General features: G+C 43.4%; 2 protein-coding genes across 3 annotated transcripts; one reads left to right on the top strand and one right to left on the bottom strand.

Moving 5' to 3' along the window:
- Positions 1-1,465: 1,465 nt before the first annotated feature.
- Positions 1,466-16,355, top strand: hyou1 (hypoxia up-regulated 1). Of its 2 annotated transcripts, none has more exons than XM_080854509.1 (24): positions 1,466-1,700; positions 3,298-3,367; positions 3,572-3,665; positions 3,756-3,834; positions 3,974-4,128; positions 4,560-4,636; positions 4,742-4,923; positions 5,206-5,321; positions 5,652-5,838; positions 6,201-6,335; positions 6,703-6,785; positions 7,007-7,139; positions 7,929-8,116; positions 8,879-9,017; positions 9,485-9,542; positions 10,029-10,105; positions 10,332-10,490; positions 11,141-11,337; positions 11,440-11,527; positions 11,914-12,170; positions 12,964-13,048; positions 13,129-13,369; positions 13,894-13,998; positions 15,149-16,355. In XM_080854509.1, exons 2-24 carry the CDS (start codon positions 3,304-3,306, stop codon positions 15,193-15,195), a joined length of 2,946 nt encoding a protein of 981 aa, XP_080710635.1. In that variant the 5' UTR covers positions 1,466-1,700; positions 3,298-3,303; the 3' UTR covers positions 15,196-16,355. The 2 variants fall into 2 exon arrangements, with proteins under 2 accessions (XP_080710635.1, XP_080710634.1); XM_080854508.1 differs by having other exon boundaries at positions 13,891-13,998.
- A 2,948-nt stretch (positions 16,356-19,303) lies between these two features.
- Positions 19,304-23,906, bottom strand: LOC308371740 (zona pellucida-like domain-containing protein 1; the record flags this gene model as incomplete). Its single annotated transcript, XM_080846727.1, has 9 exons — positions 19,304-19,467; positions 20,033-20,144; positions 20,566-20,737; positions 20,841-20,921; positions 21,324-21,421; positions 21,532-21,604; positions 22,066-22,250; positions 23,042-23,268; positions 23,810-23,906. 9 exons carry the CDS (start codon positions 23,904-23,906, stop codon positions 19,304-19,306), a joined length of 1,209 nt encoding a protein of 402 aa, XP_080702853.1.
- Positions 23,907-24,432: the final 526 nt, after the last annotated feature.

The following is a 24,432-nucleotide window of genomic DNA, read 5'->3' as shown; positions in this document are numbered from 1 at the left end:
GATGTACTTCCTGAGGCAGCTGAAGAAGTTCAACCTGCCAAAGACGATGACGGTGCACTTCTACACCTGCATCATCGAGTCCCTCCTCACCCCCTCCATCACCATCTGGTAAGCTGCTGCCACTGCCAATGGCAGCGTATCATCCGTTCTGCTGAGAAGGTGATTGGCTGCAATCTGCCATCTCTACCGGACCTGTTCGCCTCCGGGACCCTGAGGTATGCAGGTAAAATTGAGGCCGATCCATCCCACCCGGGTCACAAACTCTTGAAGGAACTTCCCTCCATCAGGAGGCTGCGGCCCATCAGGACCAAAACCTCACGCCACAAGACCAGCTTTTTCTCGGCTGCAGTTGGCCTTATCAACAAGGCCAGGGACCCCCACCTGACTTGGACTCTTATCCCGCCCCCACGCCTCAAGTCTGTTACATTGCACATTACACATTGTACTCCTGTTTTGCATTTTACTTTTTTATATATCTTTTATGTATTTTATTGTATACATTGTTTTTCTTATGTGTATTCCAAATAATATACCAAAGCAAATTCCAGGTAGGTGTAAACCTACTTGCCAATAAATACAAACACAATTTGGAAATTAGGATCAAATCTATTTATGCACTTGTGAAACTAAACTGAAATCACGAACCAATCTGAAAGACTAAACAAAAATAAAAACTTGTGAAAATTAACAAACTACATTAGCCTTACTCTGGTCTGGGCCTTCAGTCCAATCCCTTGAGAGGTATTTCACACCCATTAACAAGGACATGTATTGGTAAAAATGGCTTTGCGTCCAGGCCTAAAACATATAGAAAGATATACAGGTTACTCCAACTTAAAAGCATCAGACTAGGGGAGTACTGGCAGCAAACACCTTCTGGTAGAAGAGGGTCCTTTGTTAACATTCAAACGAATGTAAGTGGCACCCACCCATAGATGCAGAACAATAACCACAGAGTCCTATGCCCAACACACAATACCTTGTGCTGCAGCCTTGCGTCTTACACTGACTAAACTTTAATACTATTTACAGGGCCATTAATTTTTAGCTACAATGCATACAACTACCTAATTTATATAAATATATGGTTTTATATTGGGAACCAGGGTGAAACAACCTTACAATGGGACAACATTTTGTCTTTAGAAAAAAGGGGTAGCACATGATACAAATAATCTTTTTTTGTTCGCAATAATGGTTGGTTTTTCTCTCCATGGTTGTTTCCCATTGATTGGACGTGTACCAATCACGAACGCAGATAAACTTGTTGTACCCCTGCTGGACCACTGGATACACTGTCGAAGTCGTGGTTCAGCACGTGGACCTATCGTTGTAGGTAATTTAGAAAGCAGGAGGCGGGCATCGCTCCCACAGGGCAACTGTCACTCGCGGAAGAGCGAGTCCAAAGGATCCAATGAGATCACGCCGCGTCCTGGGCCCAATGGTTAGGTTAGGAACAAGCCGGTGAATGCTAAGGAAAACGCAAGAAGTCCATGCAGTGAACCTTCCAAGAATGGTGAACGAATGATATGTACCCAACAACACTGGGACTGGCATTTACTCTAACACGATCGAGATATAACTGCTGAAGGGTATAACAAGGCTCGGACGTAATTAGTCTGATTGTTCAAGAACATACAAAGCCAGAACTAACCGGAGTTCTGTAGTCAACCAAAATCAAAATAACCTGGGTCTTTAAGGTAAGTTCCGACATGTCGGTGTAGTTTGAATGTACACTTCTTGTACTTAAGACTTATTCTCAGTTGCACCTTTTTCACCTTTTCATTGCACGACTTAGTTGTGACAGCAGTATGTGTGTGACAGTGTAGCTAGTTTGCTCATTTAGCAAGTCCGCTAGCTCGCTACCTAAATGAGTGACTGATCAGATGTGTCTAGCCTATTAGCATAGCTACCTAGCTGTAGCAAGAAGGATGGATGGTCTAGTTGTGAACTGAAAGTTATAACCTAAAACACTATTCATGTGACTTGTAGACGTTAATGGACATGTTAGTGGTTAAACGTAAATTACTTTGGCCTACCTATTAAGTTGGGTTTAGAATAATGCTGGGTAGTTAGAGGAAGCTAGCCACAACGTCTCACGACGTGACGGGCAATCAACGATTCATACGTCGGTGCCGAGAAACTGGAAATTTCTGTGCGCATGTGAAAGGCTGCACGAAAGCATCATTGTCTGAAAAAACTTTTCATTTTATGAACCGAACATTCGCGTGGTTGCTTCAAACAGCTGTGTGACAACGTCGGATTTGCTACTACCAGAACATGATGTTTCTGTTATGTCTGAGAACACCGGTAGTAATTTGCAGTGGTAGGTTTAATGGACTGCATCCTTATCATCCAGTAATTACTGCCACGTGTATTCAAGCCTTTGTCCACACTCATGGGCGGGACCATTCACCATTGCACATAAAGGGACTTGCACCTGATGGTGTACCTGTAATCAAGGTGAATTGTCCCCACCTGCAGTAGAGGGACTGTACTACTGTCCCACATGATCCTGTGGGTACCACATGTATTGTGATGGATTATGTCTTCTTGTCATGGTTACTTCTATATTCCAACCAAAGGATATAAAATGTACTTGTATTGAATGCAGTGTATGTTTACTGGCTGACCGTTTTCCGAGATTAGTTTCCAGTACAAGCTCATTGAGGGTGCTTATGTAATGGAGGTAATGTTCCCCGAGCTGTTTCAGTACTCTGCGTTGTGTTTAAAGAAGGACACATCCACCGACCTGATATGCAAACTTTTATTGCGGCTTCCTGATAAATTAAATGAAGAAAATAAAAGCATTCAGATAAGCTAGCCAGTCGCTCAGCTCCTCTGTCAAATACATCAGTGGAAAAAGCCAGCTTGCGCACAAAACACATGCATACAATACATAAATGTACAACGTGACCCACCTGATAAATGAATAAAAGCATTCAGATGAGCTAACCAGTCGCTCAGCTCCTGTCAACATAAATCAGGCACACCACGTAAATTACTATGTACAAAACTAGCTCAATCATATTGTCACATGTAGGCTAATAAACTTGTTAGCCTCTGTTTATAAGACGTCAACCTACCTCTGTCAAATACATCTGTGGAAAGAGACAGAGGTAAGGAAGAACACAGAGATAACTTCTTTATCATGCCCACTTCAAAACATTGTATCTAAACAAACTCGGGAACCAATTATCTGCACCTTGACCATGCTAGAGAATTAACCCATGAAGGGAGGGACATTCAGGGAAGCATATTTAACGCTGTTTCACTTACACATTATTTCTTTCACAGGTCACCATGAAGAAGTTGACAATATGGACCCTATTTTGCCTTGCACTAGCACTCTTGCCTTCTCAAACAGGTGAGATTTCCACGTGCCAACTTGAGCCAACGTATACTGTCCATTTATATGGTATGGTGTAGTATGAGTGTGGCAATGTAGCTATAGCCGGAGCCGGAAACCACTGAAACAAACCATAGCTGAGAACAGTTTCACTTCCTATTACTCTGAGTTTACTGTGGGTGTGTGTGTGGTGGTTTGATGCCATGTTTGCCTCACCTGCAGACTCGGTAGCTGTGATGTCTATAGACCTGGGGAGTGAGTGGCTGAAGGTTGCTTTAGTCAAACCTGGTGTGCCAATGGAGATTGTCCTCAACAAGTAAGTTTGAACAGAATGAAACCTTAATTCCTGACGGTTAAGCAGGACAAAATTTGAAACTGAGCTGTCAACTCTTTTCTTTCACCCCAGGGAGTCGAGGAGGAAAACACCGGTTGCTGTTTGCCTGAAGGACAACGAGCGTCTCTTCGGAGATGGTGCCGTTGGAGTTGTACGTTTCACCGTTCCGCACATTTCAATCACCTGCTTTGACATATCGGCATACCTGGTTTGACATATCGGCTGTTTCGTTTCTCATTAGACAGTATAGATATCACCGATGCAAACCCAAATTGTTTGTGTGTTGACAGTCTGTGAAGAATCCTAAGGTAGTTTATAGATACATTCAAAACCTTTTGGGGAAGCGCGAGGACAACCCCCAGGTGGTGCAGTACCAGCAACACTTCCCTGAGCACCTGTTGGAGAAGGACGAGGAGAGGGGCACTGTGGTCTTCAAGCACTCTGAGTAAGTTTCCCTGTCATGGATTATGACAACAAACTGGTGTATGACACAATTAACTTTCCACTCTATTTGCATTATCCACAACACCCTCAACTACAATTTACATTTTCTCAGTTATAGTAGCATACCATTTTAAAGGCTTACAAACTATAGGTTAATATATTATAATGTCTAAACATAGGATCATGCATTAAAGATAAAACTAATACTTATAAAGTAAAGACTATTCTATTAAATAAAAGCACTGAGGGTCCAGCATATACATACAACCGTAATATACCTTTGTGATGGTATGTAATTATACCTTAATAAGTAACCTAGCCATCAGAATGTATATTAGATGCTCTTCATGGGACTGGGGGCTATTAGCATATATTTTCCGATGGCCCTTGAGTGTCGAGTACATACTGATGATGATCTCTGCTGTCCCACAGGGGTGTTGTGTACACGCCAGAGGAACTCATTGCCATGATGTTGAATGAATCTAGTGCTATCGCTCAGGACTTTGCAGGTTTGTTTGTGATGCGTTTCCAGTGGTAACTGATCTTTACCGCCACTCTCTGCATATTTTAGATCTGACCTGGGACTCTTTGTTTGTGATTTTTTTTTTTGACAGAGCAACCCGTTAAAGATGCAGTGATCACGGTTCCAGCCTTTTTCAATCAGGCAGAGAGAAGGGCAGTCCTGCAGGCTGCCCAGATGGCAGGCGTGAAGGTCCTTCAGCTCATCAATGACAACACAGCTGTGGCTTTAAACTATGGCGTGTTCAGGAGAAAGGACATCAACGCAACTCAACAGGTAAAGGCTTGGTCAAACACCTCTATGAGTGAGAATACTCAGCAGGAATTGTGTTTGAGAAGAAACTTCGGAACTAAGCAGTGAGGTGTAAGTGTGTAGCGTACATATCCCACCCCCGTTTCCCTCACATTAATCGTGTGTGTGTGTGTGTGTGTGTGTGTGTGTGTGTGTGTGTGTGTGTGTGTGTGTGTGTGTGTGTGTGTGTGTGTGTGTGTGTGTGTGTGTGTGTGTGTGTGTGTGTGTGTGTGTGTGTGTGTGTGTGTGTGTTCTCTCCGCACACAGAATGTGATGTTCTACGACATGGGTTCTGGAAGCACGACGGCCACCATTGTCACGTACCAGACTGTGAAGACTAAAGAGTCCGGAACACAGCCCCAGCTGCAGATTAGAGGAATAGGGTGAGACCCCACATTACTCACTCGCTCATCTCTCACTTAGTAATAATAATTCATTTTATTTTTAACGCACTTTTCATTCACAGGAATCTCAGAGTGCCTACATATTATAAACTAACTATAATAATACAATAAAATAGAAAATTGTTAACATAAGCATAACAGAAAAGATTCAACACAAGGCTACAAGGCCATCACTTAGAAGCAATACTGAGACGGAAGAAGACAATAGCTGGTGTTTTGTCTGTTCTGTCTTTTTATACATTTTAATAATCTATTTAAAAAATGTATGTTTTTGTTTTTTCATTGATGTAAATGTATTTTCTAATCAAGGTTCGATCGGACGCTGGGAGGTTTTGAAATGGAGCTTCGTCTGCGAGATCACTTGGCCAAGCTGTTTAACGGGCAGAAGAAGTCGAAGAAGGATGTGCGGGAGAACGTGCGGGCCATGGCTAAGCTCCTCAAGGAGTCCCAGAGGCTAAAGACTGTGCTCAGTGCCAACGCTGAACACACAGCTCAGGTCAGATGATTGACAGGCCGTGTCACACTCACGCGTCGTAGAGGAACAAAATGTTTTGCACCGAATTACGAAAAGGATTCATGAAATTGATCTTGAAAACCTTGAAATTGAAGTCTTGCTTAAGTTTATCTTCAAAATATTGTTGTTTGTTTATTTAGAGGGATCCCCAGAGGGATTAAGATAGAGCTACTTTTAGTGCGGTCCATATTTTGAACTTACATACAGATATCAAACATTTAAAACATACATTACAATACCAATATCTAACATTTAAAACATATGTTACATTACAAATATCAAATGTTAAATCAAATGTAAATTGTTGCGAAATAACAAAAATCAACTCTGTGTTTTTTTTGCAGGTTGAGGGGCTCATGGATGACATTGACTTCAAGGCGAGGGTGACTCGGGTCGAGTTTGAGGAGCTTTGCCAGGATTTGTTTGACCGGGTGTCAGGGCCCGTCCAGGACGCACTCACCTCAGCGGAAATGTCTCTGGTGAGTGCACCTTTACCGGAGCCCAGGCCAGTCTGCCTGGAGGAGGATGTGTACAGTGGATGTACATGGTTAATTGCCTTTTTGTTGCGGTGCGGCAAGAGTTAGCTTTTGACAGGCAGACCTAGTTGTGGTGTTGACTTATTAAGTGCCAGCTATTGGAGTCCAGTTCCGGAAGGTTTTGATAATAGTGGCAAAGTAAAGCTGCTGATGTGATTGGTCAGTTCAGCTGGAATAATACTAAATAGAGGGCCAGTTGAAAAGGGACACCCATGTTGTATAAGCACTTCTGGGTGGGCTTACTTAATGGTGCTGAGCTAAATGTTTATTTATTTTGCGGCGCTTAATTTTAAACATCTTTTATGTACAGGATGAAATTGAGCAGGTCATCCTTGTTGGAGGAGCAACTCGGGTGCCAAAGGTACAAGAGGCCCTGCTGAAGGCTGTACGCAAGTATGTCCTCATTTTATAAGGGTTTAGAATGATTTCAGAATAATAATAGCAATTATAAAGGAATAATGTCAGAAAATATTTGGGTTGAAACTGTTTAAACATAAGAAAACGTTGAAAAACAAGTGTATGGAATGAGAATAATTGTATTAATTTTAATACATTTATGAAGGGTTTATTTACACATCCGATTCTGTGTAACTGTAACACTGACTCTGTTTCAGAGAGGAGTTGGGGAAGAACATCAATGCCGACGAGGCTGCCGCCATGGGAGCCGTCTACCAGGCAGCAGCCCTCAGCAAGGCCTTCAAGGTCAAGCCCTTCATCGTCCGAGACGCTGCCGTGTTCCCTATTCAGGTAGAAGTCAATGTCATGTTTTATTATCACACAGCGCGACACACAACACCTCACACATGCATTGGCGGTGACACAGGACACACACACACCCACACACACACACGCATGCTGAGTAGGTCGCCGGTGAAATGTTCCTTCTGCCTTTAACCCATCCTTCCTCAATGGGCTCCAGGAGCAGTGGCCAACCTTTTTTTTTTAATTAATTTTTTCATATTTATTTTTGGCCTTTTTGCCTTTAATGAGACGGAGAGGAGAGGTGGGGAGTAGGGTCGGGAAATGACCGGCAGGTCTGATTCGAACCTGTGTCCCTGTTGGCGTTGAAGCCAGTATATGGCCGGGGCTGCTGCTTGCGCCACAGTGCCCCCACGCTAGTTGCAGTTTTGACCAAGCACAGTAGCTGAAGCCCTCAAAGGGGTAGTTCTGTGTGCAGTCATAATGAAGTACATTCCAGAAAGATATGTTTTGTCTGGGACGCAATCTTGGTGGAGGAAACTGCAGACTGTTGTTAGATATGTTTATCTTATGTTCAGTACTTATTGTTAAGTTATGTTATATCATGTTGGAGTACTTATATGTTTTTATGTTTATATGTTATGTTATGTCTTGTTAGGTTATGGTAGTGTGGTATGGTGTCCTGTCCTAAGCATTTCAGTGCCCAGTCCAACTCTGTTGTTCTGTGTATCTGACAATAAAAGACTTGACTTGACTTGAGACTTCATGCAGATAGTTTTCATGCAGACCTATGAAAACACTGAACATGCGACGACGGTGTTGCTTTGCGATCTTCAGGTGGAGTTTAGCAGAGAGACTGCGGAAGAGGACGGCACGACGAGCCTGAAGCACAACAAGCGCGTCCTGTTCCAGCGCATGTCTCCCTACCCCCAGAGAAAGGTCATCACCTTCAACCGCTACACGGACGACTTTGTGTTCAACATCAATTACGGCGACCTCAGCTTCCTCAAAGAACAGGACCTGAGGTAAGCAGTTTTTAACGGCACGCATGTGAACAACACGAGCACACAAAACCACGGCCAAACTTGATTTTTATTTTTATAAACCGCACTCTCAAGCTTTTCTCCTTAATAATAAGACCAGTTTATTTTGCACAGACGCGTTTCGGCCTTAAGCCATCGTCAGTGTGTCAGGCCGAAACGCGTCTGTGCAAAATAAACTGGTCTTATTATTAAGGAGAAAAGCTTGAGAGTGCGGTTTTTATTCTACTAATAGTTAACATTCTTTTACTCGCACCCGAAAACGCATTTATATTTTTTTGAAGTAGAGCGTGCCTATCCCTACTAATACTTGGTCTAAAACTAGCCAGCTACCTACCAAAAAAGCATGAAAAAAAAAACGTGCACTAAATAACACCACCACCAACACAGTTTGGCACTGATGTAGGCGTCCTTACACGCCAACTGGCATCTTTTGGTGATATTGTTGGCGGTGTGCTGTGAAGGCTTTTGTTACATTTTCGCAGGGTGTTCCGACCCAAACCACTAATCTCCATATTTGTTAATCTGTCCTTCACATGACCATATTCCATCAACATGATTGTGAAGATGATACCAAAAGTAATCGATACTAAAAATAAAAATGATGTCCATGTAGTAAACACACATGGCTTTGACAAATTAAATATTTTTTCTCCTTTTAAATCTAGCAATCTGAATGTTATACAAGACTGTTGTTTTGAGCTGTTGTAGTGTCGGCGTCAAATGATGGGTGTTACTCTTGTGCAGTATGTTTGGCTCTCTGAACCTGACCACAGTGAGGTTGACCGGAGTGGGCGCCAGCTTTGAGAAGCACGGCGACGCCGAGTCAAAGGGGATCAAAGCACACTTCAACATGGACGAGAGCGGCGTGCTTATGCTGGACAGGGTGAGTTCCAAGAGCTCTCCAGCCAATCCGTGTCCACTGCCATCTTAGGGTTCGAATACACATAAGCGTTTTTTTTTTTTAACGGGACGCTAGAAAATGCATTGATTCCTATGGTACGGCAGGCTTTCACGCAAAGCACGCCGTACCATAGGAATCGATGCATTTTCTAGCGTCGCGTTTAAAAAAAAACCCTTATGTGTATTCGAACCCTTAGTGTGTTATGGTGACACACTATACTTTCAACTTTAGTTTCCTCTTGGAAGGGTTTCTGGCACAGATTCTATTTTTATTATTATTTCTTATTTGTTTGGCTTGGTAATCCTGGATCACAGTAAGAGTTATTGTATCAAAAATGACCACAAAATAAAACCAGATGAGTTATTTGTCAATTTCTAAAAACAGCTTGGGTGGAAAAACCATGGAGGAGAAGGGAGTTATGGTAATGGTGTTAATGACTGCTCTCTCAGGTGGAGGCTGTGTTTGAAACGATTGTGGAGGAGAAAGAAGAGGAATCCACTCTGACAAGTATGTTCTTTTATTCCTCTTTCTATATGCCGTAATTCACCAGACTCTCTCGTTCCTTCCCCCCCCCCCCCCCCCAGCCCCTTTCACACACACAGCCCCCCCCCCCCCCGGACTTTGTGATCTTAGCAGTTTTCTTCTATTACCACAGTACTTCAATAAAATAAGTCATGGAATTTCTGCATTAGTTGTGATTTGATTTTATTCAACTCAAAATAACCAAATATCTGAGTGTTTCCACCGCAAATTCAGTTACTTTTTGCCACAGCAATCACAACAAGCCCCTTCTGGAGGGATTGTGTAGTGCAGATATTGTAATGAAAGTGGGGTCTGAAGCTGGTGCTCGTGTGCTTCTCTGAAAGAAGGGTTTTTTTCAGCTCTGTTCCTAAAGCAACTGTTACAGCAGTGTTGATCAGAGATGAGGATGATGATGATATTGGAGAATAAGCCATGATCACAACTATTATGTTTTGCACACTTCTGTTTCAGAACTTGGTAACACAATTACCAGTCTGTTTGGAGGCGGAGGCTCAGAAGCCAGTCCAAATATAACTGAACCTGTGCAGGTGAGGTCTTGTGTGGGGGTGTGTGTGTGCGTGTGTGCGTGCGTTTGTGCGTGCGTGTGTGTGTGTGTGTGCGCGTGTGTGTGCGCGTGTGTGTGTGTGTGCGTGTGTGTGTGCGTGTGTGTGTGTGTGTGTGTGTGTGTGTGTGTGTGTGTGTGTGTGTGTGTGTGTGTGTGTGTGTGCGAGAGAGAGAGAGACCATCTAACCAACCCCTTAAATGTGGTTCCAGGATGAAGAGGAGGTCCCCCCTGAGGCGGGTAAAGAACCAGAGGAGCAGGATCAGAAGGAGCCCGTGGTGGAGGAGAAGCCAGAGGCTGGAGAACAGACCGCCGAGGAGCCCAAGACTGAGGAGAAGCCCAGCGAAGACGGGGCAGACAACGCCTCTGAGGTAGGCTCCTCCTCTGGCTCCTCCTCTCGGTCTGTCTGCCTTATCTTAATAGAATAGAATATATTTATTTGTCATTGCACAAGTGCAACGAAATTGAGGTGGCAGCTCTCAGACTTCAGTGCTATTGAAAAATAAAAAACAAAAACAATACAAATATATACAATATAACTATACAAACTTACACTATGAATACTCAGCTTAAGTAAAACAAGTTTAAAAAAAAAAAAAACACAACACATATTACACATCAAAGAGACATACAGGTTAGTTTTGTGCATTGTTAAGTGCTATGATGGCTCTTGGATAGAAGCTGTTTCTCAGCCTTAAGGATGCAATGACATGTTTTGTTCCATGGATAGTGAGGTTATATAGAAAAAGTTTTTCCCCAAGAATTGACCAAGGGTGAGGGTCATGTGAGGGTGTGCAAATGCTGGACACCTGCCTTGTGACCTGAACAGGTGACTTTCTCATGATGCGTGACACTTCAGAGTGCATGCTTTTCTTGTCACTGTTTGTAAGCCCCTGTCGAGTACATTTCCTGTTTGAAATAATTTCGCGCAACTCGTCGCTCATTCAGTTAACCAAGTAGGACTTTAGTTAACAGCTTTAAAAGTTTCCTGACGTTTGACATTGGAACTTGCGTTGAACAGGCAGGAAAGACGGAAGAGACGGAGGAGAAGTCCGACAAGGCCCCCGAGGGAGAGCAAGCTACAACTAAGGATGCTGAGGAGGACAAAAAGGCCAAATTGCAGAAAAAGAGCAAGATCTCTGTGGACGTCGCCGCAGTTCTCCTGGTGAACGATGTAGTGGACCCCAGCATAGAGGCCATCGAGTCCTCCAAGAAAAAGTAGGTGTCTGTTGCTCTGCCTGTCTTCATTTCTGCCCTCTCACTGTAAAATGACCTGATCGTGCAAGATGGCGGATCTATTAAAGACCGATGCCATGTCAGGTTGCAGGAACTGACTGACCGGGACCTGGAGAAACACGAGCGGGAGAAGGTTCTGAACAGCCTGGAGGCCTTCATCTTTGAGACGCGGGTATGTAGTTGTCGTTCCCCCCCCCACACCTCAGTCTCCCTCTGTCATATGGTTGCTTGGTTGTTGAGTGGAGGCGATTATGGACAGAGAAAGTCTCCTCCTTACAATGACTTTGTTGCTAAGCAGACAGTGTTATTCTGTCATTTAAAACATCTTGGTATTTGGCATTACATTTCTACTTGATCACTCACTACGGTGTTCTTCTTAGTGTTTGGCTTTCACTTAAAAAAACATGAGCTTTCATGATGGGTACATGGTAATTAAACTCTTTCATTCAAGTTCAGTTTATGTTAAATTGGACGTGTAACCCGAAGTTTGATGTAATAGGGAGAATGTGCCACGTCATATGTCGTGTTGTGACGTGACGTGGTGTCCTTCCCCCTCAGGACAAGCTGTACCAGGACGAGTACCAGGCCGTGGTGGCAGAGGAGGAGAACGAGCAGCTCTCGGGCAAGCTGAGCGAGGCCTCGGACTGGATGGACGAGGAGGGCTACACGGCCAGCACCAAGGAGCTGAGGGAGAAGCTGTCGGAGCTCAGGAAGGTGTGCAAGCCCATGTTCTTCAGGGTGGACGAGCGCAGGAAGTGGCCGGACCGCCTGGCCGCCCTCGACAGCAGGCTCAACCAGTCCACCTTCTTCCTCAAGTGAGTGGAGTGACACGCTGATCTGGAGGGAGAGTTAATGTTGTGGCTTAGTGGTTACAGGAGGACAGAAGTCGTTTAGTAATCAGAAGGTTTGTAGTTCGATTCCCTGTCGAAGTGTCCTTGAGCAAGACACATTGCTCCTGATGTGCAATGTGTCATCAGTGTAAATGTAGAAATGTGTAAGTCGCTTTGGATAAAAGCGTCTGCTAAATGACTAAATGTAAATGTAAAATGGCTAAGGGACAAAAGATACTGATATTCATTAGTGCTGTGGCCTGGGCCGTTTAAATCGGTTGGTAAACAAAAGCAACAGTTTGCTTTTAATCTCAGAGGCAGATAATTATCCTGAAGGAAATTAATTACAGGCTGTTAACGGTTCAGTCTCAGATGCATTTCATGAGTGACCCTTGAGTAAATCTCTTTGTTACTCAACACCCATCATCACCGCTCTGTTGAGTCAGTCCGTTAAGAGCAGTTCCTAGGAACTTGAGAGACGTGTGCTAACGAGTTCACTTGGCAACATTACAGCTCCACTGATATACTTAAGCGATTTTCTTTTGTGTCCACGGTTGCTGAAACATTGGTTGCACAACCGGGAACTAGTTATTTTAGATGTTTAGTTATTGCTCAAGACTCAGGATGAAGTAAGCTTTGGGTGAAATATGCCATTCTTTCCAAGCATCAGTTAACGTACACATAAATACACACTGCCACCAAGTGGCCACATAAGGAAATGCACTAAGAAAAATAAATCTCTCCTTTCTTTCCTTCTTTCTTTTTTTCTGCCCTGCAGAGGCGCCAAACTTCTCCCTGAGCTTGACCAAATCTTTACGGATGTGGAGCTGAAGACTCTGGAGAAAGTGATAAACGACACAACTGTAAGTTCTGACATCGCTGATGGTCAATATTGTGACGTCGGAGCTTGTGCCATTTCATTGATCCGTACCACCTCCTTCAGGTGTGGAAGAATGACACCGTAGCTGAGCAGGAGAAGCGGTCCCCCTCAGAGAGGCCTGTGCTGCTGTCCAAGGACATCGACACCAAGATCGGCCTGCTGGACCGGGAGGTCAACTACCTGATCAATAAGATGAAGTTCACCAAGCCCAAGCCCAAACCCAAACCCAAGGAGAAGAACGCCACCAGCTCAGAGAGCAGTAAAAAAGCCAACAGCAGCTCAACGAGCACCGAGGATAAGCCAGGTGAATCTCTCTCTCTCTCTCTCTCTCTCTCTCTCTCTCTTTCTCTTTCTCTTTCTCTTTCTCTTTCTCTTTCTCTTTCTCACTCTCTCTTTCTCATTCTCTCTCTCTCTCTCTCTCTTTCTCTCTTTCTCTCTCTCTCTCTCTCTCTCTCGCGCGCGCGCTTGTGCTCTCTCTCGCGCTCGTGCTCTCTCTTGCTCTCTCTCTTGCTCTCTCTCTCTTTCTCATTCTCTCTTTCTCATTCTCTCTTTCTCTCTTTCTCATTCTCACTCTCTCTCCTCTCTCATCTCTCTCTTTCTCACTCTTTCTCTTTCTCATTCTGTCTCTCTCTTTCTTATTCTCTCTCTCTCTCTTTCTCATTCTCACTCTCTCCTCTCTCATCTTTCTCTTTCTCATTCTGTCTCTCTCTTTCTCTTTCTCTCTCTCTCTCTCTCTCTCTCTCTCTCTCTCTCTCTCTCTCTCGAGCATCTGAAGGTGGTGTTTGGCCTAACGCCTTGACTCTGTCTTATGTTCCAATCTGCTAGTAGAAGCTGAGGAAGTGGTGAAGCCCGCCGAAGAGCCGCCTACAGCAGAGAAGGAGGCGCCCACAGCAGAACAGGAACCGCCCACGGCAGAAGAAACGACGACAACCGGTAGGTGTCAGGAAAATGGATTTACATATTTTGAGAAACACCAGGTTTACGAACACGGCCCTGAATTGGCACGAAGTACATCCGCATTTATTTAGTAACAGTGTCATTTTACTCTTAAGTATGGTGTTTCCATATCGAGTGTCCGCGACTAACATGGCTTTGGTTTCTCTGTAGTTACATAATGCGTGAACAACGTGTACTTGCTATGGGCCCATATGCAAGTACATGTATACCCATGTATATACATGAAGAGGCTTAGTACTAACATTCGATCCTCTTAACTGGAGATGTTTCTGATATTTAATGCCACAGAATAAAAGTATCTCTAGATCTAAACATGTGAAGAAATGGATCCAAACACTTGAATCCAAGAAAGTACAAAGCAAACATAACCATACAGACAACTTCAAACATTTCAAATGGCTAAACTAAAGAATAACGGATGATTGGAGAAAGGAATTACCGTTACCACAACTGTTCAGAATGATTGATCGGCCATGTTGGTGAAGGTGACTTCCCCATGTCGGGTACTAAATGATATGTCATGTGGTTACGCACACACACACACGCTGTTACAAGGCTGCTTCGGGTGGTGCTTCGGGTGGTGCTGGGGGGGAACTGCATGAGCCTGGGCCGAGGTGCAGGCACTCATGGGGGGGCTAATCAGAAGGGGACGTCTTTGATTCAATTGGCTAATGGAGAAGATAGTGTCTTAGCCCTTTTTTTACTTTATCTCACTCTTCAGAGAAATATTTGCACAGCAGGAGAGATACGGAACAGTTGTAACACTTCTTACTCAATTACACGAAAGGTAATGTGACCCAAAAGCTTTGACATTCTTATTGAATGAGCGTCCATGTGATTTCCACACTTTCAGTCTTGGGCTGCCTTTCCCAAAAGCTCAGTTGTGTCCCCGCCATTGAACACTCTCTCTTTGGTTAAGATGGTCACAGCACAACGACACTTTGGAAAACACAAACCTGCCCTGGTTCTTGTGTTACAAGAAGTTCACAAGAACACAGCTTTTTGCATGCCGTCAGAAAATGCCATTTTGCACTTTTCTTTTATGGTATTTATTTATTTGATCTTTTTTTTTTTACTTTTACCTATGATTACTAATAGACTTTTTTGCTTCCTCTTTCATTTTCAGATAAACCAGAAGACAGCAATTCAAATCATACACCAGACGAGTTATAACAACTGGAACTAAAGTATCTTTGTATTTATTGACCGTGTAATGGTTCAGGTTTACTTTGTCAGCCCGTCATCTTGGTTTTTCTTTTTCTGGGCGTTCAGCAGAATGTGGTCACTGGGTCAGATTGGACACTGTAGAGGTGTGCTTATTCCAGCGCCATCCGAGATGGCAGGGAATGCGGCAGGAACCGATCTGGCCCTGACCGGCCTCCTCAAATCTCCTCTCCTCTCCTCTGCGCGGCTTATCAGGGCCAGATCCGCCTCCTCTGACTCCCCTGTCATCTGGGGTCCCCCCTAAACCACTTTTTGTTTCCCTCCCCTTCCTTACTCCCTTTTTATGTTCACCAAGTTTGTGAACAGCAAGAACCCCCCCCCCCACACACACACACACACACACTCTGTCCCTTAAAATAATGTCCAACACTGAGAAATAGTTCCAGAACTGTGTAGATAGAACGTGGAACCCTTGTCATGAGTTCCAGCTTATAAAAATAGTTCCACTGAATCTCTGTCCTCTGGTTCTTCATTAGCACTGCAAAGACATCAATGCTGTGCATAGCTGAGTATGTAAGATGCTGATGCGTCAGGCCACTTTATTAGCTGGAAAGGTTGATGGATCTTCAGTGTACAGTGGTTATGTTATTTTTATATAAATATATATATATATATACACACCGATGAAGCATGATTTCGATCAGTCATGCCTAATTTAAAATGAGCTTGTTCTGTGAATTATGTGTAAAATGGGGGGCCTCCGGTTCCATAGCAAAAGGAACCTGAATTTGTTCAGCAAACTGTTTTTTTGAATGTTCCCTGGACTGCTGTGGGACCTGTCTGGTGTTCTTGCTGTTTACTCTCCTCATTGGTGTCCTGACCTCTCTGCATCTGGCGTGTGTTGTGTTGATGAGGAAATGAATATTTTTTTGCAGTATCAAGTACATGAAAATAGCCTGACGCCGTGTGCTTTCTGCATCGTCTTGTCATTGACCACGTCTCATCGCACACAAAGTACTGCACTCTGTCCCCCCCCCCGTCCTCCCCATCATTTGTTGTTTTGGTTGTACTCCCATTTCAGAACTGCTTAACTGCAGTAATGTCCGTTCTTTCCTTTTTTTTAATTTTTTTTTTTTAGAAAGCACTTGTTCCACACCATGAAATACCCAGCAACCCACCATAACCCATTCATTTCATGTCCTTTTCGTCTGTTTGTTTTATATGAGTTTGGGTCCTTTTATGGAGGAGGAAACAGTTCTGGGCTTGGAAAGGGAGATCATTTTTTTGTTTGTTTTGTTTCTGAATTGTTAATAAAGTTTTTTAAAGAAACTTCTCTTTGACCCTTTTTTTTCATTTCCAGAAAGCAGCTGGTTATTTATAAGGGTGGGAATGGTGAGTGGGTTGTGTGCAGTATTATGAGGGAGGGAATGGTGAGTGGGTTGTGTGCAGTATTATGAGGGAATGGTCAGTGGGTTGTGTGCAGTATTATGAGGGAATGGTGAGTGGGTTGTGTGCAGTATTATGAGGGTGGGAATGGTGAGTGGGTTGTGTGCAGTATTATGAGGGAATGGTAAGTGGGAGGGAATGGTCAGTGGGTTGTGGGCAGTATTATGAGGGAATGGTGAGTGGGTTGTGTGCAGTATTATGAGGGAATGGTGAGTGGGTTGTGTGCAGTATTATGAGGGAATGGTGAGTGGGTTGTGTGCAGTATTATGAGGGAGGGAATGGTCAGTGGGTTGTGTGCAGTATAGGCTAGGTGCACGAAACACTCGGTGTGGGCTGTTTGTTTCCTGTTTAGCCAGGTGTATTTGAACCTGCCGCTATTCTGAATGTAATTAGCGTCTACACGGACCTGGTTGGGTGTTGCACCTAGTGAATCAGCGTTACGATAAAGAAGGACGTGTAGACACTAATTACATTCAGAATAGCGGCAGGTTCAAATACACCTGGCTAAACAGGAAACAAACAGCCCACACTGAGTATTTCGTGCACCTAGCCTATTATGAGGGAGGGAATGGTAAGTGGGTTGTGTGCAGTATTATGAGGGAATGGTCAGTGAGTTGTGTATAGTTATATAAGGATGGGAATGGTCAGTGGGTTGTGTGCAGTATTATGAGGGAATGGTCAGTGGGTTGTGTGCAGTATTATGAGGGAATGGTGAGTGGGTTGTGTGCAGTATTATGAGGGTGGGAATGGTGAGTGGGTTGTATGCAGTATTATGAGGGAATGGTGATTGAATTGTGTGCAGTATTATGAGGGAATGGTGAGTGGGTTGTGTATAGTTATATAAGGATGGGAATGGTAAGTGGGTTGTGTGCAGTATTATGAGGGAATGGTGAGTGGGTTGTGGGCAGTATTATGAGCGTGGGAAAGGTGAGTGGGTTGTGTGCAGTATTATGAGGGAATGGTCAGTGGGTTGTGTGCAGTATTATGAGGGAATGGTGAGTGGGTTGTGTGCAGTATTATGAGGGAATGGTCAGTGGGTTGTGTGCAGTATTATGAGGGAATGGTCAGTGGGTTGTGTGCAGTATTATGAGGAAATGGTGATTGAATTGTGTGCAGTATTATGGGGAAATGGTGATTGAATTGTGTGCAGTATTATGAGGGAATGGTGAGTGGGTTGTGTGCAGTATTATGAGGGAATGGTCAGTGGGTTGTGTGCAGTATTATGAGGGAATGGTCAGTGGGTTGTGTGCAGTATTATGAGGAAATGGTGATTGAATTGTGTGCAGTATTATGGGGAAATGGTGATTGAATTGTGTGCAGTATTATGAGGGAATGGTGGGTGGGTTGTGTGCAGTATTATGAGGGAATGGTGAGTGGGTTGTGTGCAGTATTATGAGGGAATGGTGAGTGGGTTGTGTGCAGTATTATGAGGGAATGGTCAGTGGGTTGTGTGCAGTATTATGAGGGAGGGGATGGTGATTGAATTGTGTGCAGTATTATGAGGGAATGGTGATTGAATTGTGTGCAGTATTATGAGGGAAAGGTGAGTGGGTTGTGTGCAGTATTATGAGGGAATGGTGAGTGGGTTGTGGGCAGTATTATGAGGGAATGGTGAGTGGGTTGTGGGCAGTATTATGAGGGAATGGTGAGTGGGTTGTGCAGTATTATGAGGGAATGGTGAGTGGGTTGTGTATAGTTATATAAGGATGGGAATGGTAAGTGGGTTGTGTGCAGTATTTTGGAGATTTTATCAGGTTTAGGAGCCAACATTGTGCCCAAGTTACTGCAGACTCCAGATGAGTCAAACTTACATCTTATGCTTGTTGAAATTGCAGTGAAGTACCAGCATTTCAAACCAATTAGTTTCAAGTTATTGACATTTAACACATGTCCTGATGACTGCTTCAGTGGTCTTACAAAGACTGGATACCATGCTTGGAGTTGTTGCAGTAGAATGGGAAATCAATTAGTTGTTTCACTCAAACCTTCTTCAAATTGTTCCTAAAAATCCTTACATTTGATGTTTCTAGAAGGGTTTGCAACCCTGGTGAAATCACCATCATCAATTCACAATAAAATCAAATTGTTCTGGACAATAAAATGGTTCCCTTATATTTTAATAAAAACAATATTTAAAGTAGAAAATGGAGCCATATGTTGAAAATCAAGTATCATATGCCCCCTCAAGCTTTTCAATGCAATACCATCTGCACGAATAATGAATTACACTACATGATGCGTGAAAGTTTTAAACTGACACTCTACAAAGCTCGCTTCCTTCCCTAAACTTCTGATTACTGATGACATGCATTTCATTAATATAACCATGTATACTGTAATCTCCTTTAAACCACAAGAGCGGAGAGGAGACTGTCTATGCGGAAGACTAGCATGCGTTGTATTTGATTGAGCACAGATAAAGGCTTGTATATGTTTATATTAGTGCTGTCAAACGATTCAAATATTTTTTTAAAAATTGAGAGGGAGTAAGAAGAAGGGAGAGAGGAAAGGAGGGAGGGAGGGGAAGAGAGAGGGAGTAAAATCGTTAATAACGCGTTAAACTGACAGCACTAGTTTATATGTATGTGGTTTTGTCCTTAGACCTTGACCATGTCCTTTGACCCAGACTAATGTTGTCTGCTGTACTGTTAGTCCACTTGCTCCAGGGGACTCAGCGACCTCCGTTGACCCTCAGTGGCAGAAGGCCGTCCTTGTTTTTAGTGAGACGGACCCAGTAAAAGATGGCCCCCAGGGTTGCCATGCCCATCACGCCGATCACCGCCGCCGCTACCACCACTCCGAGCACTGGGCTATCTCCACGGGAAGGATGGGAATCTGGGAATTCACAAAGAGATCACCTGCTTTCACCTATCACCATCTGCTATCGCCTACTCAACTTGATAAAAAGTCTAAAAGATGGTTCAACCATAAAACCCCTATCTCAACCCTACACAGACTTAAATAAATACCTTCAGATACATGTCCTGCAGCCACTTCACCTGAAAATGAAAAACACAAACAAAAAGTCAGTAATTAATGCGATTCATTTCACCCAATTATTACGTTTTGTATACTGGGAGTCTGTAACCATCTTGGTGCACTATATCTTCTCGACTCTTACTTCCTTTCTATTTTCTCCAGAAGCAATGTTATCAGGATAGACGTATGTACCGAAATACAATTGAAATCATGATATTAAATAATTAAACATCAATACTTGGTGCTGCACGATAATATTGTGCCAAAATATTGTAATACTACACTATCAATGTTTTCGCATGCTAATTACCTGACCTTGACCTTTATCTTTTCTTTAAGACTCTTTAAGATCCACTAAACATATACAGTACTTTTAACTCTATTATTTACTTTATTTCATTAGTCAGGAGAGCCATCTTACCAGTGTCAACTTTAGTGATGACTGGGCCAGAGGTAACGGTGGCCATGTCACTTACTGAGGTTCCCTGGGCCGTCCTGACCTCCCTCTTCCTCCTCGAGCTACTCGAACAGTTCTAAAAGGCAGAAGGAAAGCACAGTTCCTGAACCCTGCCTGGATTTCAGAGAGGCTAGGCTTCCCAACCTTCAACACGAAACTTCAAGTTCCTAAGGCTGTGCTCCTTTCATCTTAACTGGTAGAGCAAGATGTTAACAGTACCATTGCCATGGGGAGTCCACACATTCTAGCAACTTGTATACCATATTTGAACTTGAACTTGGTTGCTCTGTGTAAAGGCATCTTCTAAATGCATTTATGTTAATGTAATATTGGGGTTTCAAGGCGATGGGCATATAACATTCTAACAGTATATCCACTCATGTCAAACTATTACGACAAGATCGACAACGGTAACTAAGCTCTGCCCGTCCTGATGTTAAATGATCAATCCCACAGTAGCACAACCAGGAGGAGTTACCTGTTGCAGGTGGAGTTACCTGTTGCAGGGAGCTGCAGTACGTCGTCTCACAGAGTCTAGTCTCACAGTGCAAGTAGAAGGTGGACACCGTCTTATTCTTATGCTCCACGAAACGGAAGGCCTCAAAGGAGAAACGTGCTTCTTGTCCGTCCCCGTTCACTCCAATCACTGTCTGCCCATCACGAGTACACCTAAAATCAGAAACTTAGAGGCTCAAAAATGGGGAAAAGTTGGTCTATTCACATTCACCTCTCCGCATATCAGGCCTGGTGTTGTCCAGATGGAGCTGCTCACCCGACGAAGAGGTCGTAGTAAGTGCTGTTCATTGGAGAAGGGCTGGTGGTGGCATAGCATCGATCCAGCAACACATTAAACCTTAGTGAAGGGGAAGAGGATTTTAAGGTAAATGGAAGTAAAAACCAGTTTAGCGTGTGTGTGTCATACTCTTAATTGTGTTCGTATGATCCACACAGTAGTCTGTTTGTGAGGTTCATGGGACAATACCACAGCTAATTCCACAACTGGGATATGTTATTTAATCTAGTTATTCTGGAAGTGTTTGGACACTTATTCAGAAATTGCATTGTAGTCTTGCATGTCATCTGATATTATGCATATTCTCACCCATATGTTATCATATGACATGTAGGTTCATACATATATGACTAGTAAAGACTGTTTTATAATCACTTCTTCATACTATTGTTATTGTATATGTACATGTTATTGTGGTGATACCCTGATCCAAATGATTATTGAGGGTGTCATATCTAGTACCTTGCTGTGAGATTTGTAGCCTTAACTTGGACAAAGATTCGAGTTTTCAGACTCAGACCGCTGTCAGGGACCATGAGCTGGGATGAGTACTCCGGATCCTTGGAATCACAAACGGTCCAAATGAATTACTCATCATAAGTATTGTCCATTGTCCATTGTCCATTGTCCATTGTCTTTGTATGTGTTTTGTGTATGTGTGTGATCCTACCTGGAATAGCTGCATACTTAATGTACTGATGAAACTTCCATTGTTGTCCTTGATTGCCAGGCTCACACCCGATCTGTTGCAAAAAATAAGCTAGGTGTGACCTTTGATTGCGCAATATCCTGACATGTTTATTCATGTTTAGACATGTTTATTCATGTTGTTCATACTGAGGACTGGTTCTCATTTACTGGGATGGAGAACTGCTTTAAAGCATAGCATATATTTAGAAAGCTCTCTGGATAAGCATGAACTGTTCTGGAAAGTTCTGGAAACGAGAAGAGAACCTTTGCAGCTCTTCCGTGAAGGGCAAGAGTTGCCTTCGTTTTCTCTTCTTTTTCTGAACTTTGATTAGTACTGATATCCAGTGGCGGAACAGTTGATATTTCTCATGATTTTGTTCTGACGTTACTTTTGTTAACATAACAAATAAAAGCCCATTTTTTATTACCAATAACTCCCAGTTAAAAGTGCTTTGCCTATATGTCTTTATTAGTTTATTAGAGTGACAGAAAATAAAGAAGCTGACTAACTCACACACTCATTTCTGTGTTGTTCACCAGGTACTGCAATGGATAGCGGCAAGAGAATAAATACATCATCTCTTTACGGTAGGTGATGGTGCCGGCACCGGGGTCCAGGGAGTTGATTATCCCCGAGATGTTGACAAACTGTATGTTGGAGTAGTCGGAGAAGACGCCAGAACCCACTTCTTGAGTGATCTGTGAAGTTAAGAGCTTTTATGAGGGGCACCCTCAAACAAACATCCAAGATTAGGATTTCATCCAATGACATTCACTCTCCAGAGGAGGGCATATCATGGGAAAGGGGTAGAGAGAGGGAGTAAGAAGAAGGGAGAGAGGAAAGGAGGGAGGGAGGGGAAGAGAGAGGGAGTAAGAAGAATCGAGAGAGGGAGGGAGGGAGACAGACAGAATGAGAGAGGGAGGGTGGGAGAGAGGGAGGAAGGGGGGGGGAAGGAAGGAGGGAGGGGGTTAGGGTGAAAACGGGACTGGGACAGGCAAGGAGAGAGAGAGAGACTGAGAAAGAGAGCGAGAGGGAGATAAATAGAGAGAGAGACAGAGTGAGATAGACAGAGAGAAAGAGACAAAGAGAGAGAGAGAGACAAAGAGTGAGAGAGGGAGATTGAGAGTAAGAGAGAGAGAGACAGAAAGAGAGCGAGAGAGAGACAAATAGAGAGACAGAGTGAGACAGACAGAGAGAAAGAGACAAAGAGAGAGAGAGAGACAAAGAGTGAGAGAGGGAGATTGAGAGTAAGAGAGAGAGAGACAGAAAGAGAGCGAGAGAGAGACAAATAGAGAGACAGAGTGAGACAGACAGAGAGAAAGAGACAAAGAGAGAGAGAGAGACAAAGAGAGGGAGATTGAGAGTAAGAGAGAGAGACTGAGAGACAGAGAGAGACAGAGAGAGAGAGAGGGAAATTTAGAGTAAGAGAGAGAGAGAGAGTGAGAGAGCAGACCGCCTGCTGATAATGTGCCACTTCTCTGCGTGTTACCGTGAGTTTGTTGGAGCACTGGGACACAGCCTGCTCGGTGATGGAGAAGTTGAAGTTGAGCACAGGAGGGTCCGCGTTCAGGTCAGGGGTGCCGCGGCAGCTGGGGTTGTCATAGCGCGCATTGAGCACCATCAGGGACTCGTTGTACCCTCCGAAGTACACAGGGCAGAGCAGGATCTGGAGTTCCATTCTCTCCGTACCACACACTACAGTGACATCAGAGTTCCCTACCGAAAGCAATCAACAGTGGTAAAATAAAGAAGTCTATTAATGAATCTCTATGACTAGTGTCACAGCATCATTTTCTAAATGTTTACATCAACTTGCTATATATATAGCAAATGCATCTATGTATACTAAAACTAATGAACATAAAAAATGCGTTATTCCACAGCAAATGTGCGTATGTTAAGTAAGAAAGTAAAGTAATATAAACGAATTTACACATTTTAATCAGCATGACAGTTCTCTGGGCCTCGGCATTCTTAATTCCCTACCTCAAAATTGAGCTGCACACACACACACACAAAAAAAATTGTAAACTGGTGTAAACTGGGTGTCACAGGCTAACCGCAAGCAAATAAGGTGTTTTTCTAGGGCATGATTTATCATTTAACGCCTTTAAGGGAGAAACGCAGAGGCTCGTCGACTCATGTTGCTGGGTGTATCCAGCTGTGCTTTCTCAGGTGTGAGGAAGTGGAAAGGTGAGCTGCAGGTGGGTACTGCGGTGGGAAAGACATAGTTGCCGCGGCGAGCTCGTCCACTCACCTGGCTCTCGGAAAGTGGAGTGGGAGCTGCATATGTGCTGGGCCTCTCCGTGGAGGACGAGCACAGCTAAGTGATACAACAGCAGGGACAGCCACATTGTCCTCACGCTGCAAAGGGGAAACACCCGCCACATAACCATAATCTCACCTTGACCTCATTTTGCGCGTAACACTGAAAAGCACTGCTTTGAAAGTTATAAAATGAGTTGTTGAAAGTTGTAGATGTAGTAGTCTTGAGAAAGTGTTACTATTTTTTTTTTTTTTTAATTCTAAATATGTTAGTAACTTCAAGGACGTTTTAATAATTACAAATAAAATGTCTTTTGAGGTAATAATTTCAAACAAAACTAGTAACACAGTATTAAACCCCCAGATTCATAAAAAACAGAAAGCATGAAACATAAGAATCCAAGATTACTGTTTAAAAAGTTTTCAAAATGTAATAATTGTCAGAATTATTCAACTGAGTTAATAGAAATGTACCTAAATCATACTAGTTTCCATGTAGAAAAACTCCAAAATGTCTTAATAATTCACATTTAAGGTTGCTATTTGACTGAAGTATTTTACCTTGTTTAAGTCTGCCTTCGGCTCTGGCTCCTGTTCTCTCTCTGTGCCTGATGT

The sequence above is a fragment of the Sprattus sprattus genome (assembly GCF_963457725.1).
Source record: "Sprattus sprattus genome assembly, chromosome: 1".
Lineage (NCBI taxonomy): Eukaryota > Metazoa > Chordata > Actinopteri > Clupeiformes > Clupeidae > Sprattus > Sprattus sprattus.
Note: the sequence above shows the minus strand (reverse complement) of the source record. Positions and strands in the feature narration are given on the sequence as shown.